General features: G+C 43.0%; 1 protein-coding gene across 1 annotated transcript in view; it reads left to right on the forward strand.

Annotated features, from left to right (window-relative positions):
• LOC126253401 (uncharacterized) overlaps positions 1 to 15726 on the forward strand; it is a 122569-nt gene that overhangs the window by 62354 nt on the left and 44489 nt on the right. Inside the window, exon 8 of the mRNA XM_049954700.1 lies at positions 2188 to 2327. Within this exon, the coding sequence (XP_049810657.1) occupies positions 2188 to 2327 (140 nt within the window). The remainder of the gene's footprint in view (positions 1 to 2187; positions 2328 to 15726) is intronic.

The following is a 15726-nucleotide window of genomic DNA, read 5'->3' on the forward strand; positions in this document are numbered from 1 at the left end:
AACCCATCCCTCCCCTTCTCCCCTCCCTCCCCCCTCCATACCCCTCTCCCCTCCATCCCCCTCTCCCCTCCATCCCCCTCTCCCCTCCCTCCACCACTCCCCTCCCTCCACCACTCCCCTCCCTCCCCCTCTCCAATCCCTCCCCCTCTCCCCTCCCTCCCCCTCCCCTCTTCCCATACCTCCCCCTCTCACTCTCCCTTCCCCCTCCCTCCTCCTCTCCCCCTCCCTCCTCCTCACCCCTCCCTCCTCCTCTCCCCTCCCTCCTCCTCTCCCCCCTCTCTCCTCCTCTCCCCCCTGTCTCCCCCCTCTCCCCTGTCTCCCCCCTCTCCCACTGTCTCCCCCCTCTCCCCTGTCTCCCCCCCTCTCCCACTGTCTCCCCCCCTCTCCCACTGTCTCCCCCCTCTCCCACTGTCTCCCCCCCTCTCCCACTGTCTCCCCCCCTCTCCCACTGTCTCCCCCCCTCTCCCACTGTCTCCCCCCTCTCCCACTGTCTGCCCCCCTCTCCCACTGTCTGCCCCCCTCTCCCACTGTCTGCCCCCCTCTCCCACTGTCTGCCCCCCTCTCCCACTGTCTGCCCCCTCTCCCACTGTCTGCCCCCCTCTCCCACTGTCTGCCCCCCTCTCCCACTGTCTCCCCCCTCTCCCACTGTCTCCCTCTCTTTCCCCCTCACCTCCTCTCCCCCTCTTTCCCCCCTCTCCCCCTCTTTCCCCTTCTCCCCCGTCTCCCCCCTCTCTCGCTCGCTTTCCCCCCTTCCTCCCTCTCTCTCACACCCTCTCTCTCTCTCCCCCCCCTCCTCTCCCTGTCCGTCTCCCTCCTCTCCACCACCCTCTCTCTCTCTCTCTCTCTCTCTCTCTCTCTCCCTCCCTCCCTCCCTCCCTCTCCCTCTCCCTCTCCCTCTCTCCCTCTCTCACCCTCCCTCCTCTCTCTGTCCGTCTCCCTCCTCTCCACCACCCTCCCTCCTCTCCCTCCCCCCCTCCTTGAAATGATCATGTGAAAGCTTGTTCTGAGAGATAATTGTCTTGATTACGGAGAAAATTAGTTATTTTATTTTCTGTGCACCCATCACTGCGTTATTTTATACATGTGCCAAAGAATCAAGATATGAAAGACCTAAATCCTATCATCATCATGAAGTGTGAAAATAGTAGTGCGTGAGGTGACCTCATTTGGAGGCATGATTTACGTTGGAGACGTTAGGTAATGCACATCAGGGCTGGAGGGAGGGGCCACCCCTTCTCATTTTGCAAATATGGTTTTTGCTGATATAATTTAGGGGATGTGTCTGTAAACCAAGATGCTGGGATCATTGTGAGAAATGAAGAAGATTACTCTGTGATCATGTAACAAATCTGTATCCAAATGAATATGATTAAAGTGAATGATCATTTTCTTATAGGTGGGCAGACTTGACAAATTTGTGGCATGATGCCACCCGGCTGTATTTTAAAACTGTTCTTTACTTAGCATTTCTAGTTTTAGGTATGGCCCATTCTCAAGTGCAGTAACAGATATGGACATGTTGTTCTCTCTGATTTTTATATGATGAAATGAGGATCATATATCCACATATGTCAGAGATGCACTTGAAAATGGTCCATGAGATGTATACGATTCGTACCTGCAAGTCTTATGCAGTACATAGTAAACAAGATCTCCACAACATGCAATGTTACTTTGTCCTCTTCTCTGTATGTCCTCTATACATCCAAGCAGATAATTGCACTTTACATCACTTGTCAACTGAATTGGCATTTTTTTCCTTTTTAATTTCCGTGTAGACTTTCTTTGTTTTTTCCATCATAGTCTCTGAAGATGATCAGTGTATGACAAATATTGCTCTAGTTAAAAACATATTTTATGATTGGTTCCAGAATAAATAAAAGAAGTGTGTTGCTCTCAGATTGCAGATTATTGCTGAAAATGATACCATCACCAATATTTCCACTTGTTTCTTCCATCATTTTATTGTAATGTGAAGAGCATATTCATTCGTCCAATTAAAATTAATTTATATTGATGTGAGAGTTGTACTGGCATCCTCAAAATTACAATTCTTTTCTTTTCTTTTCTTTTATGGTCCTTGCTTATTTACTTTTCTCATACAATTGTGAACAAATGTTTACATTTAAGATGGTTTTGATTTTTATTCTTGTAGACCAATGTAGGTTTTTGTTTTGTGTTTTGTAGCTGCTGTGATGAAGAACACTGGTGTATTATTTGCCAATGATATCAACAAGGACCGGATACACGCTATTGTGGGCAACTTTCATCGCCTGGGTGTTATAAATGCGGTTATTTGCTCTTATGATGGACGCAAGTTTCCCTCTGTAAGTAATTTATTGTTTTGTATACTTGCTTCAGTGTTCCTCATTTTTTAAGTGAGGCATCATAATAGCTAACACACTGGACTTGTATTGAGGGAGGCAGCACTCAAATCTTTATCCAGAAATGCTCATTAATGTTTTTCCATGGTTGTTCTAAATCATTGTAGGTGAATGTGGGAGTCTCTAAAGGAGCAAGTGGCTGGTATTTCCTCCTCCCACTCACTGGTCCAAGTGAGTTAACTTCAGCTTCAGTTAGCTCAATGCCAAAAGGACGTTATGTTCTAACCCATTTCTTCATCCTCCTGTATCAACAATGCATGGTGGATCATGTTGTGGATGTGCCTGCACCAATGGACATTCATTCCTTTACATATTTGGAATGTTAACAATATGTGGCATGTATATAATGGAAAATCTGGAGTGGAATACTGTGTGAAAAGGACAGATTGCTACTCGCAACATAGACAAACACTGAGAGAGACTGCTAGATGTTAACAATATTAGCAATGGATAGGTTATTACTCACCATAATAATGACCCGCTGAGTTGGAGACAGGCACAACAAAACGACTGTTACACATTATCACTTTCGGCCAAAGTCTCCTTCAGCCAAGAAAACATGCTTAAATACACACAAGCAAGTTCACCTCTGCACATGCGACCGCTACCAATGGCAGCTCTGACCAGAATGCAACAGTCATGTGAATAGCAATCTGGAATGGGGCAGGGGAGGGGGAGGGATAGCAGGATATGTGTGGAGGGAGAGAAGAGCGCTGTCTGAAGGGGCATGCAGGAACTAGATGGTGGCCTGACAAGGCTGCTAGGTGCAACGTCAGGAGGTGGGGTGTAGGGGGAAAATGGGGAGTGGAAAAGGAAAGCAGCAGTGAAGGGGGAAGGAGGGCAGGTGCATTGGCAAAGGCCACACAGTGAGGGGATGTAAAAGGGAGGAGGTGATAGGAGAGAAGGGGGCAGAAACTGTTGGATGGAGAGTGTAGGAACAGTAGGTTAGTGCAGGTTGAGGCTAGGAGCGGAAAATATGTTGTAAGGGTAGCTTCCACCTACACAGTTTAGACAAGCAGCTGATAGAGAGGAGTATCCAGATGGCCTGGGTTGTGAAGCAGCCATTGAAATCGAGCACGTTATGTTCAGCTGCATGTTGTGCTACAGGATGGTATAATTTGCTCTTGGCCACAGTTTGGCGGTGGACATTCATTCTGGTGGACAGCTAACATAACCTCCAATCCTTGCTTAAAGGCATGGACCCTTTCCAGAACCTTTACCCTGAATCCATTGCCCTCCTCACCCCTTTGACATCCTACATATTCACCTTCTACATGCTCCCCAAAAATTTACAAACTTAACAATCCTTGATGCCTCATTGTAGCTGGTTATGGTGTCCCCACTGAAAGGATTTCACCCCTCATTGACAAATATTCCCAACCAATAGCCCTTAATCTAGCTTCCCACAACAAAGATACCAACCACTTCCTTTGCTGACTCTCCATCATCCCCCACTGCTTTACCTCCTGGGTCCCTAATGGTCACTGTTGATACTACTTCCCTATACACCAACACCCCTCATGCTAATGGTCATGCCACAATTGAGCACGACCTTTCCCAAAGTCCTCCAGACTCCAAGCCCACTACCTCATTCCTTGTTTAAGTAATTTTATCCTAACACATAACAACTACTTGTTTGAAGGGAAGGTATACAGACAAATCCATGGCACAACCATGTGCACCTGCATGGCACCCACACGACGCCTTCCTATACCAATCTGTTTACGGGCTATCTGGAGGATACTTTCCTAGTCTCCCAAAAACACAAAGCCCTGGTTTGTTTCAGGTTCTTTGACGATAGCTTTATGGTCTGCGTACAGGGCTAAGACATCTTATCCTCATTCTTTCACATATTCAACACTCTCTCTCCCATCCACTTCACCTGGTTGTCCTCATGCCACCTTCCTAGACGTTGACCACCTCCTCACTGATGGCTCCATCCACACCCCTTCCCACATTAAATCCACTAACCACCAACAGTACCTGCATTTTGACAGCTGCCGACCCTTCCACACCGAAAGATACCTCCCTTACAGCCTGGCCACCTGGGGACAGCTTGTCTACAGTGACAAGAACTCCTTTCCCAGTCTGCTGAATATCTTACCAAGCCCTTCACAGACAGGCACTATGACCCACCCCTCCTCAGACATATTTCTTGTGCTGTTTCTCCACACTCCCCAAATCCTCCTGCCATCCTGAAGAGCTAGCTGCAAAATGAATGCCCTATTTGTCTTCCAGTACCATCTCGGACTGTAACAGCTGAGCCACATCCTTCGCCAGAACTTTGATTATGTATCATCGTGCCCTGAAATGAGGGACAGCCTACGCAAGACCCTTCCCACCGCTCCTGAAGTGGTCTCCTGTCACTGACGCAATTTCCACATCCTAGTCCATTCCTGTACCACTTCCAATCTCACCACCTTGCCTAAGGGATCATATCCCTGTGGAAGACCAAGTTCAAAGACCCGTCCAATCCACCCACCCAGCACTTCCTATTGAATTGCCTTCATATGCTCATCTTACACCATCAAAACCCGGGCCACCTGTGAAAGCGACCATGTCGTATACTAGCTCTGCTGCAACCACTGCATTGCTTTTTATATTGGTGTTCCTACCAACCAGCTGTCCACCAGAATGAACGGCCACCGCCAAACTGTGGCCAAGAGCGAAGAGCGAAGTAGACCGCCCTATGGCACAACATACAGCTGAACATGATGTGCTTCATTTCAGTGACTGCTTCACAACCCGGGCCATCCAGATTCTCCCCTCCACCACCAGCTTGTCTGAACTTCACAGATGGTGCTATCCTTATGACATTCACCACTCCCGAAATTATCTCAGCCTCTGTGGTGGTAAATCCTCCCTAATCAGGCAATTGCTGTTGAGCGGGAGGGCCTGGCTACATAAGCAACATTCACAGCTTATAACAACAACACTTTTATTAAACTTTTCTTTAGGAAATAAAATTTTATCTTTAAAATTTTTGTGATAGGTAAGTTAGCAAAGAATCCTTACAAGCACGGGCAAGTGCCCTATTCAAACAACAACATTAATCTTTAAACAGGTATTAAGTGATTTGCAAGTTAATTTAATTCTGTACATAGTAAAGCTCACAAAAGGAGACTACAATAATGAGATAAAGTTTAACCAATGATGGACATCACAATTAAAAAAAAGTAATAAAATAAAATACAAACAGATACACCCCTTCGTGACAGATTTTCAAAACAGTTGACGTCACATAGGCACGGGCTAATTCAAGTAGCAGAAAGCTGGGTGGGGGGGGGGGGGGGGGGAACTGGACCCAGGCCAGAGGCGGCTAGACCCAGAACCCACAGCAAGCTGGGGAGCTGGACAGGGCGCCACACACAGTACACTATAACACACTGAAAAAAGGTCTTAGAGCCCGTGCTACTACACAATTTCAGAGGAAGGGGAGGGGGGGAGAAACAGCAAACATTAATCCCTCAAACGTAAAATAACTACAATGTATAAAATAATAGTCTATTTCATAAACATTGAGATAAAATAGTCAAGGGTGAATCAATAACTAATGCCCCTGTCGTAACCATAAATGATGAGGCCGAATAGCATAATACCAAGTCAGCTTAGAAATTTAAACTACACTAGTAGGTTGACATATGCTCACTGAAACTGGGGAGCTCATTTAATTTACCCCTTAACAGGATACTGATAAACTTAAATAGTCAAGTAAGACTACCATTTCACTGTTTACGAGTGAACAAGTAACGCAGTTAGATAACACAGAACGTACAGATTCAATGTTAAACCTGTGCTTTGAACCAACTATAACAACGCCCACACAGCTCAGTGTACCAGGAAAAATATTACAGTTTCACCATACTGGCTTATGCCGTCCGACACTCGGAACAGCAATAGCTCCAATTAATATACCTTGCTTACTCGGACTGTATCACATCACAAAATCCAGATAAACCTTTAACCAAACACAATAACATGTGTTTCCTTAAACAGTACTAAATAGAGGGGACCTTTTGGTTCACAAGACAACAGTTTCCAGTCATGGTGCCGATATTTGGGAAGCAAGGATCAGTATAATATTCGCACCAAAAGCATGACAAGCAATTCTCACCAAATCTTTTATGAAGTCCTTTACAGATCCAAATCAGGGCCGCACGACTCGATTTGGGTAATGTGGCCGAGTCCAGTTCCCATACTACAAGCCAGGTTCGGTCTTGCAAACGTGTCAAACATACCACAACCCCTGCATCGTGCCCCAGCCTGCTCTACCACACTCCCTCTGATTCCGCAGTGCCGCACAGCTCTCAGGCTGTTCCTCTCTAGTGCCACATGCCCGTCGCGGCCAAAAGCTACATCAAACGGCCGAGCCCAAAGATCACACCGTGACGACCTGATCGATCAATCGATACGAGCCGGCATGGCTCAGCCTCAACATTTGATAACGCACTGACTCCATACTCTCCACCGAACTGTTTCTACCCTCTCTGTCCCATTGCCTCCTCCCTATTCGTGTTACCCACCTTCATTGTGTGGTGTCCTCTGCCAATGCACACACTTGTATTTCTCCTTCCCTGCTCCACACCTCCATTCCCTGTTTTTCTCCCCAGGCCGCCACCTAGTTCTTGCCCATTCTGCCAGACAGTGCCCCCCCCCCCCTCCTCTCACCCTGCTATCTCTCTCTTCCCCATCCCAGCCTGCTATTCACATGACAGTTGCATTCCAGTCTGAGCTACCAGTGATAGCAGTCATTTGTGCACAAGTTGTGCTTGCTTGTATAAATGTGTGTTCATTTTCTTTGCTGAAGGAGGCTTTGGCCAGAAGCTATAATGTGTAACAGTCTTTTTGTTGGACCTGTATGCAATGCAACAGGTCACCTTTACGATGAGTAGTAATCTTCCCTTTTCATAATATTGTATATATTCCAAACTGAAGTTTCCACTGTGAGATATTATTGAGGTATTAGACTTAGTCCTTATGTAATGTAGACAAAAAAAAAAAAAAACTTACAAACATTCTCACATGCACATCTTAGACAGACATGGCCCCTGTCATCTCCGGGCACTAAGGCCTTTGTTGGACTTTTGTACCTGGAGATGACGGGCCCTGTGTGTGTGTGTGTGTGTGTGTGTGTGTGTGTGTGTGTGTGTGTGTGTGTGTGTTTTCCACTATGTGGTGAGTTGCAGCCTATCTTTTATATGTTTGTGTTTTATGAAATGTATATAAAAGCACATGCCAGAAACTTTATGGATTTATTCTTGATATCAAAACATTACAAAAAGTTCATATGAACACAGGTCTGAGAATCCTTCTTTAGGGAGATATGAAAAGACATTATTCTTGCCACAAAAATGGCACATTTACAAAACATATTCACATTTACCAACATCACTAGAAGAGACAACCATCTGCTTCCATACATCCCCTGAACCTGTGTTCTACATCTACATCCATACTCCGCAAGCCACGTGACGGTGTTTGGCGGAGGGTACATTGAGTACCTCTATCGGTTCTCCCTTCTATTACAGTCTCGTATTGTTCATGGAAAGAAGGATTGTTGGTAGGCCTCAGTGTGGGCTCTAATCTCTCTGATTTTATCCTCATGGTCTCTTCGCGAGATATACGTAGGAGGGAGCAATATACTGCTTGACTTCAACAAAAGCCCGTACCGAGCTACTGCACGTCTCTCCTGCAGAGTCTTCCACTGGAGTTTATGTATCATCTCCGTAACGCTTTCGCGATTACTAAATGATCCTGTAACGAAGCGCGCTGCTCTCTGTTGGATCTTCTCTATCTCTTCTATCAACCCTATCTGGTACGGATCCCACACTGCTGAGCAGTATTCAAGCAGTGGACGAACAAGTGTACTGTAACCTACTTACTTTGTTTTCGGATTGCATTTCTTTAGGATTCTTCCAATGAATCTCAGTCTGGCATCTGCTTTACCGACGATCAAGTTTATATGATCATTCCATTTTAAATCACTCCTAATGTGTACTCCCATATAATTTATGGAATTAACTGCTTCCAGTTGCTGACCTGCTATATTGTAGCTAAATGATAAGAGATCTTTCTTTCTATGTATTCACAGCACATTACACTTGTCTACATTGAGATTCAATTGCCATTCCCTGCACCATGCGTCAATTCGCTGCAGATTTTGCTGCATTTCAGTACAATTTTCCATTGTTAAAACCTCTCGATATACCACAGCATCATCCGCAAAAAGCCTCAGTGAACTTCCGAGGTCATCTACAAGGTCATTTATGTATATTGTGAATAGCAACGGTCCTACGACACTCCCCTGCAACACACCTGAAATCACTCTTACTTTGGAAGACTTATCTCCATTGAGAATGACATATCCAATCATACAATTGGTCTGATAGTCCATATGCTTGTACTTTGTTCATTAAACGACTGTGGGGAACTGTATCGAACGCCTTGCGGAAGTCAAGAAACTCGGCATCTACCTGGGAACCTGTGTCTATGGCCCTCTGAGTCTCGTGGACGAATAGCGAAACCCATGCTGATTCCTACAAAGTAGACTTCTAGTTTCCAGAAAAGTCTTTATACTCTAACATAATACATGTTCCAAAATTCTACAACTGATCGACGTTAGAGATATAGGTCTATAGTTCTGCACATCTGTTCGACATCCCTTCTTGAAAATGGGGATGATGTGTGCCCTTTTCCAATCTTTTGGAACACTACGCTCTTCTAGAGACCTACGGTACACCGCTGCAAGAAGGGGGGCAAGTTCCTTCGCGTACTCTGTGTAAAATCGAACTGGTATCCCATCAGGTCCAGCGGCCTTTCCTCTTTTGAGCAATTTTAATTGTTTCTCTATCCCTCTGTCATCTATTTCTGTATCTTCCATTTTGTCATCTGTGCGACAATCTAGAGAAGGAACTACGGTGCAGTCTTCCTCTGTGAAACAGCTTTGGAAAGAGACATTTAATATTTTGGCCTTTAGTCTGTCATCCTCTGTTTCAGTACCATTTTGGTCACAGAGTGTCTGGACATTTTGTTTTGATCCACCTACTGCTTTTACATAAGACCAAAATTTCTTAGGATTTTCTGCCAGTGGTGGTCTGCATTCCGTCATATCCATGTTGGATACATTCCCTCAGAACATCAACATTCAGTAGGGGAGTTAAAAGCACCAAGGATTTTAGATATCTGTAAAGGAAAAATCAGTTGGATACAAGTCTGGTGATTGGGCAGGCCATGAAATAGATCTCCCTCAAACAATCCACTTGTTCAGAAACTTCTCATTTAGTTACTGGTAAACTATTCATGTAAAGCGAGGTGAATCATTTTTGTGCATAAATAGCATTCGTTGTAAGGTGTCCAGAGGTACAACACAAAGTAAATTAAGTATTCAATATCTGAGAAACTGTAGATATGTTTTTCCAGTAACACTGTGTGTAATGAAGTAGGCGCCAATGAGACAATAATGAATGATTCAATATCGCACGTTAAGGCTAAGCTTCTGTCGATGTCTGTCTCGTCGTACTTTGTGAGGGTTTTTCATAGGCCTAGACATGTTTGTTACAGTAATTGAAGATCGCATTATGTGAAGAGCCAGCCTCATTATTGAAGAATGTACGTGCTAAGAACTGTGGAAACACAGTACACTGCCCTAATATGTGTTGACAGAAAGTTATTCTTGACTGAAAGTCTCTTCTCATTTAATCCTTGCCCCCATTGAAGATGACACAGGGACAGAAGATTTTCATCCAGTATTTCCAAAGTACCCTGTGATTAACGCATTCCTGTTTCACAATTTGCCTGGTCTGAGTTGATGAAGTTTCATCCACAGTACGAATAACCCAAGATGTCGTACATCATGTACTCTCCCACCACCTGCAACACTCTTCTCAAATGACCCTGTCTCTGAGAAGTGTTGGTGGAACCATACAATTTCTTGAACAAGGGGACGTACGAATAAAATGGAGAATATACTTTATACTCAGAATTTCAGAGAAAATTCTCAGTTTCACACGAATATAGCGAGTCTTAGAATGTACTTCACCCAAGAAAGTTCTCAGCATGAGTAAAAGGTTGGGGGAAATTGCTCAAAACAAAAAAAATTCTCCAATTTTGTACGAATAAAACCAGATCATTTTCACACAAGCAGTGAACATTCCCGAGTACTTTTAGTGAAAATGGGAGAATTTATAGTTCTTGAAAGGCAAAAAAGTTACAAGTAGCATGCATGATGACAGAAAAAAGAAACTGTAGAAATTTAAACAATGGAAAATCTGGGATGGAATGTAACAATATCACGAAAAGGAAAGTTGCTACTCACCATATAGCAGAGATGCTGAGTCACAGATAGGCACAACAAAAAGACTTTGCAGCGTGTGGCTTCAGTTGTCAGAGATTGCAGTCGTGCGAGTGAGATGCATTTTGTGTGTGTGTGTGTGTGTGTGTGTGTGTGTGTCGTCTATTTTTGATGGCCTTGCTGGCCGAAAGCTTATTTTTTATTGTTGTAACTATCTGCAACTCAGAGCCTCCACTATATGGTGAGTAGTAACTATCCTTTTCATAATATTGTTGCTGTAGAAGTTTATATAGATTTAACAGTGAAAACATTATTTGGTGGCGAATCACTTTCTTCCTGAAAATCACGAAGGAAGAGGAAGCACGCTTTCCAACAAACTTAAAATGAAAGCAGTTTTGAGGTATTTAACAGAGCCAGGCAAGACTGGTGTAGGAGAAGACTTAGGAATACATCAGACAGTGGTATCATTGACATTTTGATTTGTCTTGCAGCAGGTTAACAGAAAAGCACCATTGTGGATCAGATTTCCGAGAAACGTAAATGAACTAGAAACATCAAAAGTTGAGTGGCAATCTAGATATCGGTTTCCCTGTGCGGTGGGACTCCTCGATTGCATGTGCATACTGAAAAAGAAACCTTCTGCACTTGGAGATGTATACATTAATTGGAAGGACTTTCCTTCTATAAACATACAGGTGACAAGCGATTACAGTGAAATATTTATCAATGTTGGTGCTTGGTGGCCTGGGTCTGTACAAGATGCTAGGATATGGAGAAACTCGGATGTATACTGTATATTGCAAGCGAACTAGTGCATGCTTCAGTTTTAGGAGATGAAGTATATGGCATTGCGCCATGGTTAATGACACCATTCCAAAATCCTGGGACCCTAATGAGAGGGCGTACAACACACACTGTAAGGAAAGGATGATAATCGAACAGTGCTTTGGACAGGTGAAAAGGCGTTACCCAGCGCTGCAAAACAGAATAAGACTTGCCCAGACAACAATCCCCATTATGATTGTAGCTTGTTTTTTTTTTTACACGCTGTAGCGAAACAAATAGGGGATGAGGATTTTGAGGCACCTTGTGATGATGATGACAATCTTCCAGAAGAGCAAGCAGCAAACATATGTACATGTGGTACAAACAGAAGAAGTCATTAATGTAATTTGTCAACTGTTCCACTTTACCAAAAATTGGTTCAAGGGTATGCTGAAGGCATTTGCCATATATTACAGTAAATAAGTGCACAAATTGTTTAACCAGCAGCATTTCAAAATGCATCAGTATTTGCCAGATACTACAGTAAATGAAATTCAGATCCACATTCATTCTCAAACAAACATTCAAGATCCACAGGTCCATGCAGAATTTCAGGTTCACCTCCATTAGTCGAAAGATACGCACAGATTTCTTCCTCTGAAGTATCAATACTAGCAGCTTCAACTTTTGTAGCCTCAGCACATAAAACATCATTACTATCTTCCTTCAAAAATAATTCACCAATATCCGCTGATACACACACAAATTCATCAACAGCTGATGAGACTAATGCTATGCCGCCTGTATTAACTTCCTTAACAACTTTCGCCAATGCAATATCATCTGAAACATCATCACCTTCATCACTTTAATCATTACTGCTGGGTCTTACCTCATTAGAATTTTCTATACCGTGTATCTCCACCAATTCAGCTCCACCTCAGTCCCCTTTTGGCACATAGAATCTTTCATTGTATTAACATTCACGCTCTCTTTCATCTCACATTCACGAAACAAATCATTTCGTCATCACCTTTATTGTTATCCTTCATTATCTTAGGATTACACCTTTTACGTACGATCTGATTTCAAAATTTACGTATTTGATTTTCATCTCTTACTAATTTCATTTCAAAATTCTGATGCCTTTCTGCCGATTTATTGACACCTATCACATTTCCTTTTACTTGCGTCCTATTCATCGCCGGTTTATTTTGCCATCTCCAGACCTGAGATGCGGCGAAACTTGGTTTCCCAATCTCCCATTACGCTGGTTCATTTCACCAGGTGCTGGTCCTACAAATCTACATTCTTGGTGTCGGTCCCTAACACAAAAGTGTCCGTTCCCATTACCCCTTTGAAATTTATCATTGGATGTGTTCCTGTTACTGTTTCCCTTATCAAAATTGCTGTTTGCGTTCCGTTGGTAACTTCCCGGTTGTCTTCCATAGTAGTTACTAAGACTGTAGTTATGATTTCCACTCTGAAAACTATTTGTCTGCTTACTTTGTGGTTTAAATTTCAACACCCGTTCTAATTTTTCTACAAAGTCCAAACATTCGTCTGTTGAGTTGCTAGGACTGTGCACTAGATCCCACTGCAAATTTTGCAGTAACTGCCTTATCAACGTCAGAATTTCAGTCAGCACTCCCAATGGACGTTTCACAAGCATTAATCTCACAAGTTCACGTTTACAAAATTCTCGCATTGACCCATTCCTGTATTTAAATGTTGGCCCATTCAGAAACTCATTTTGGAGTCACGTTTGCTTCACTTCACTCCAGAACTTGTTCAGGAAACTGCTTTCAAATATTTAGTAGGTAGTGAACATATCACTGTGTATATTTCCCCTTGATTGCGGCTCACTTTCCAAATGTCTTTTCATGAATTTTATCCTTGCCTCATCAGACATTTATTTCCCTTATAAAACTATCTCTGCATGCTGCTAGAAAATTTACTGGGTGATATTTCCCGTCGTCTGCAAAACATTTGACCGTTCCCGAGTTCATCCATGGAACACTGATCACTGTAGAGGTTTTATGTGCAGCTAAAGAATTCAGTTCACTTTTGATTTCATTGATTTGCTTTTTAACTTCACCATTTTCAATTTTAAGGCCAGATTCTACTTGTTCCTTTATTTTATCTACTTCTTTCTCCACTTAAGCTATTCGAACAGATAAGTCGCTAATAGTCTCTGTCGTCTCAGCCATTAGAGAATCTTGCCTACTCATACAATTTCTTACGTCGCTCCCAGATCTGCCTGCAACTTCTCCACCTTATCACTGAAATTTTTCTCCACTTGAATTACCTTAGAGTCAAATATCCCAGCTTCATCAGAAATTTTGCCCATTTCGTCCTGAATGGTTTTTAATTATCTGTCTATCAATTCCTCGATTCCACTAACAATTTTACCTTCTTCATCTTTCACAACCGAAGCTATTTCGTATTGAACCAAATCAATTTAAAAAGTTACATCACCCATATCGGTTTTAACAGAATCAGTTTCGGATCCCAATCCTCTTATCATTTGCATTAATTGCGACATCATGTCTCCCCCAAATTCATCTCCCTTGCCTGATTTCAGACTATTTGCTCTACTAAATTCACTGCCAGTCACACTCTCCCTCTCCGACTTCGGGATAAGCGGCTTGCCAGTATTTTCGGACTCACACAAACTGGCCAACTGCTTAATATTAGCGATGTCTATTATTGGTGATTAAACTACAGAATCATGCATAATCTCGCAATTAGTGCAGGTACTTAGCTTTGTTGTGCTGGATCCTTCTGCTATGGTATTGCTGTCGATGTTGCAGTTGAAGCTGACGCTGAAGATCTCGAAGACTCTGCTGTGATACTGCAACCGCCGCTGCACGATGAATCGCCGTTGAAGATGCCGCTGGTGGTTTTAACCATGTGGTTTTGATGTCACCTCTTCTTCTGCGTTACTTTTTTATCATCCTAACCACTGCTAGAACTCGGTGCACGCAACTGTTGCAAAATTCGTAGCTCAGAGCCTCCACACACACTGCCTAACTGCCACAGACTTGGGACCTAGCTCACAGAATGTCGTTAACTGTGAGAATTATAATTGTAATTTCACAACTATTAAAGTCCTGAACTGAGGGTTCCTGCCTATCGAATTTCAGATAATACTTTTGGAAACAGTTTGCAGAATTCAAATCCAATCCTAAAACTTTCAAGAGTTCATATTCCACAACTATCACTTTCCAAAATCCAATCCTGTTCCAACACTTTGCAAGTTTCTTATCCGTCAACTAACACTTCCCGTCCCGGATGTGCCCCCAATTACGAGGTACTATCCCAAAGATGTTCGGCCTCACATGCGGTTTCTCCTTTTTGAAATGTCTTGGCTCAAACTCTTCTAGGGGTTGAACTGCATGTGTCACATTACACACCCTAAATCAGACACTTGTGACTCTTTGGTAAATTGGCTGGCTGATGCCAAGTTTGCAAAATTGTGTGAAACGTATAATGTTAACATAACATATAATAACAGTAGTAATAATATCGAGAACTAAATTAATGATCCATAAATGATGTAGGCCACACAGTTGTGATTTGGTTAGAATAATGTTTATTCAGAAAGCAAACTAATAATGAAAGTGGTCATATTTAGAGTTACTGTTATACTTGACCGCATATCCATTTGACACAGTTCGATCATTCACAATCTCATTACAAAATATAAATCCAATACTCCACCTCGTTATCTACGCGTTAAGTTAGAGATCACACCAGGCGTGCGTCTGCTCACCGCTCAGAGACTAGGTCCCGTGACACCACACAACGCGAAATTTTCTAAGTTGTTAGCTTCCTAGCTACCTAAAGACTGACTGTCTGCTTTCGCGTCTCCAACAGCACTGTCCACTTTGGTGTCTCCAGCCGAACTGTCCGTTTTGCCCATCGCCGGCCGCGTCTCCCGCGTGGCGAACATTGTCGCTCAACTGACTTGTCAAGCTCCCTTCCCTGTGATTGGCTACAGCTTATTCTACATTATTTTACATTTTAAGATATTTAAATAATCAAAGCTTGACCACTTTCATATTCTAAATAAAGTAACAGTAATAAACATAACAAACAGTAAATTCTTTTACATAAAACCAATACAATTTCCTTCTTAACTTTGAAGTCACGACCAGTAGCCTTACACCAGTGTGCTTTTTGATAAGTAAATAAAGAACAAAAGTAACAATTACCCACTAAACTTAACAACAAATATTCTATTACATAATGAGTCAATAAGGTGTCATGCCGTCATCATTCTAT

The sequence above is a fragment of the Schistocerca nitens genome, chromosome 4 (assembly GCF_023898315.1).
Source record: "Schistocerca nitens isolate TAMUIC-IGC-003100 chromosome 4, iqSchNite1.1, whole genome shotgun sequence".
In the NCBI taxonomy this organism is placed as follows: domain Eukaryota; kingdom Metazoa; phylum Arthropoda; class Insecta; order Orthoptera; family Acrididae; genus Schistocerca; species Schistocerca nitens.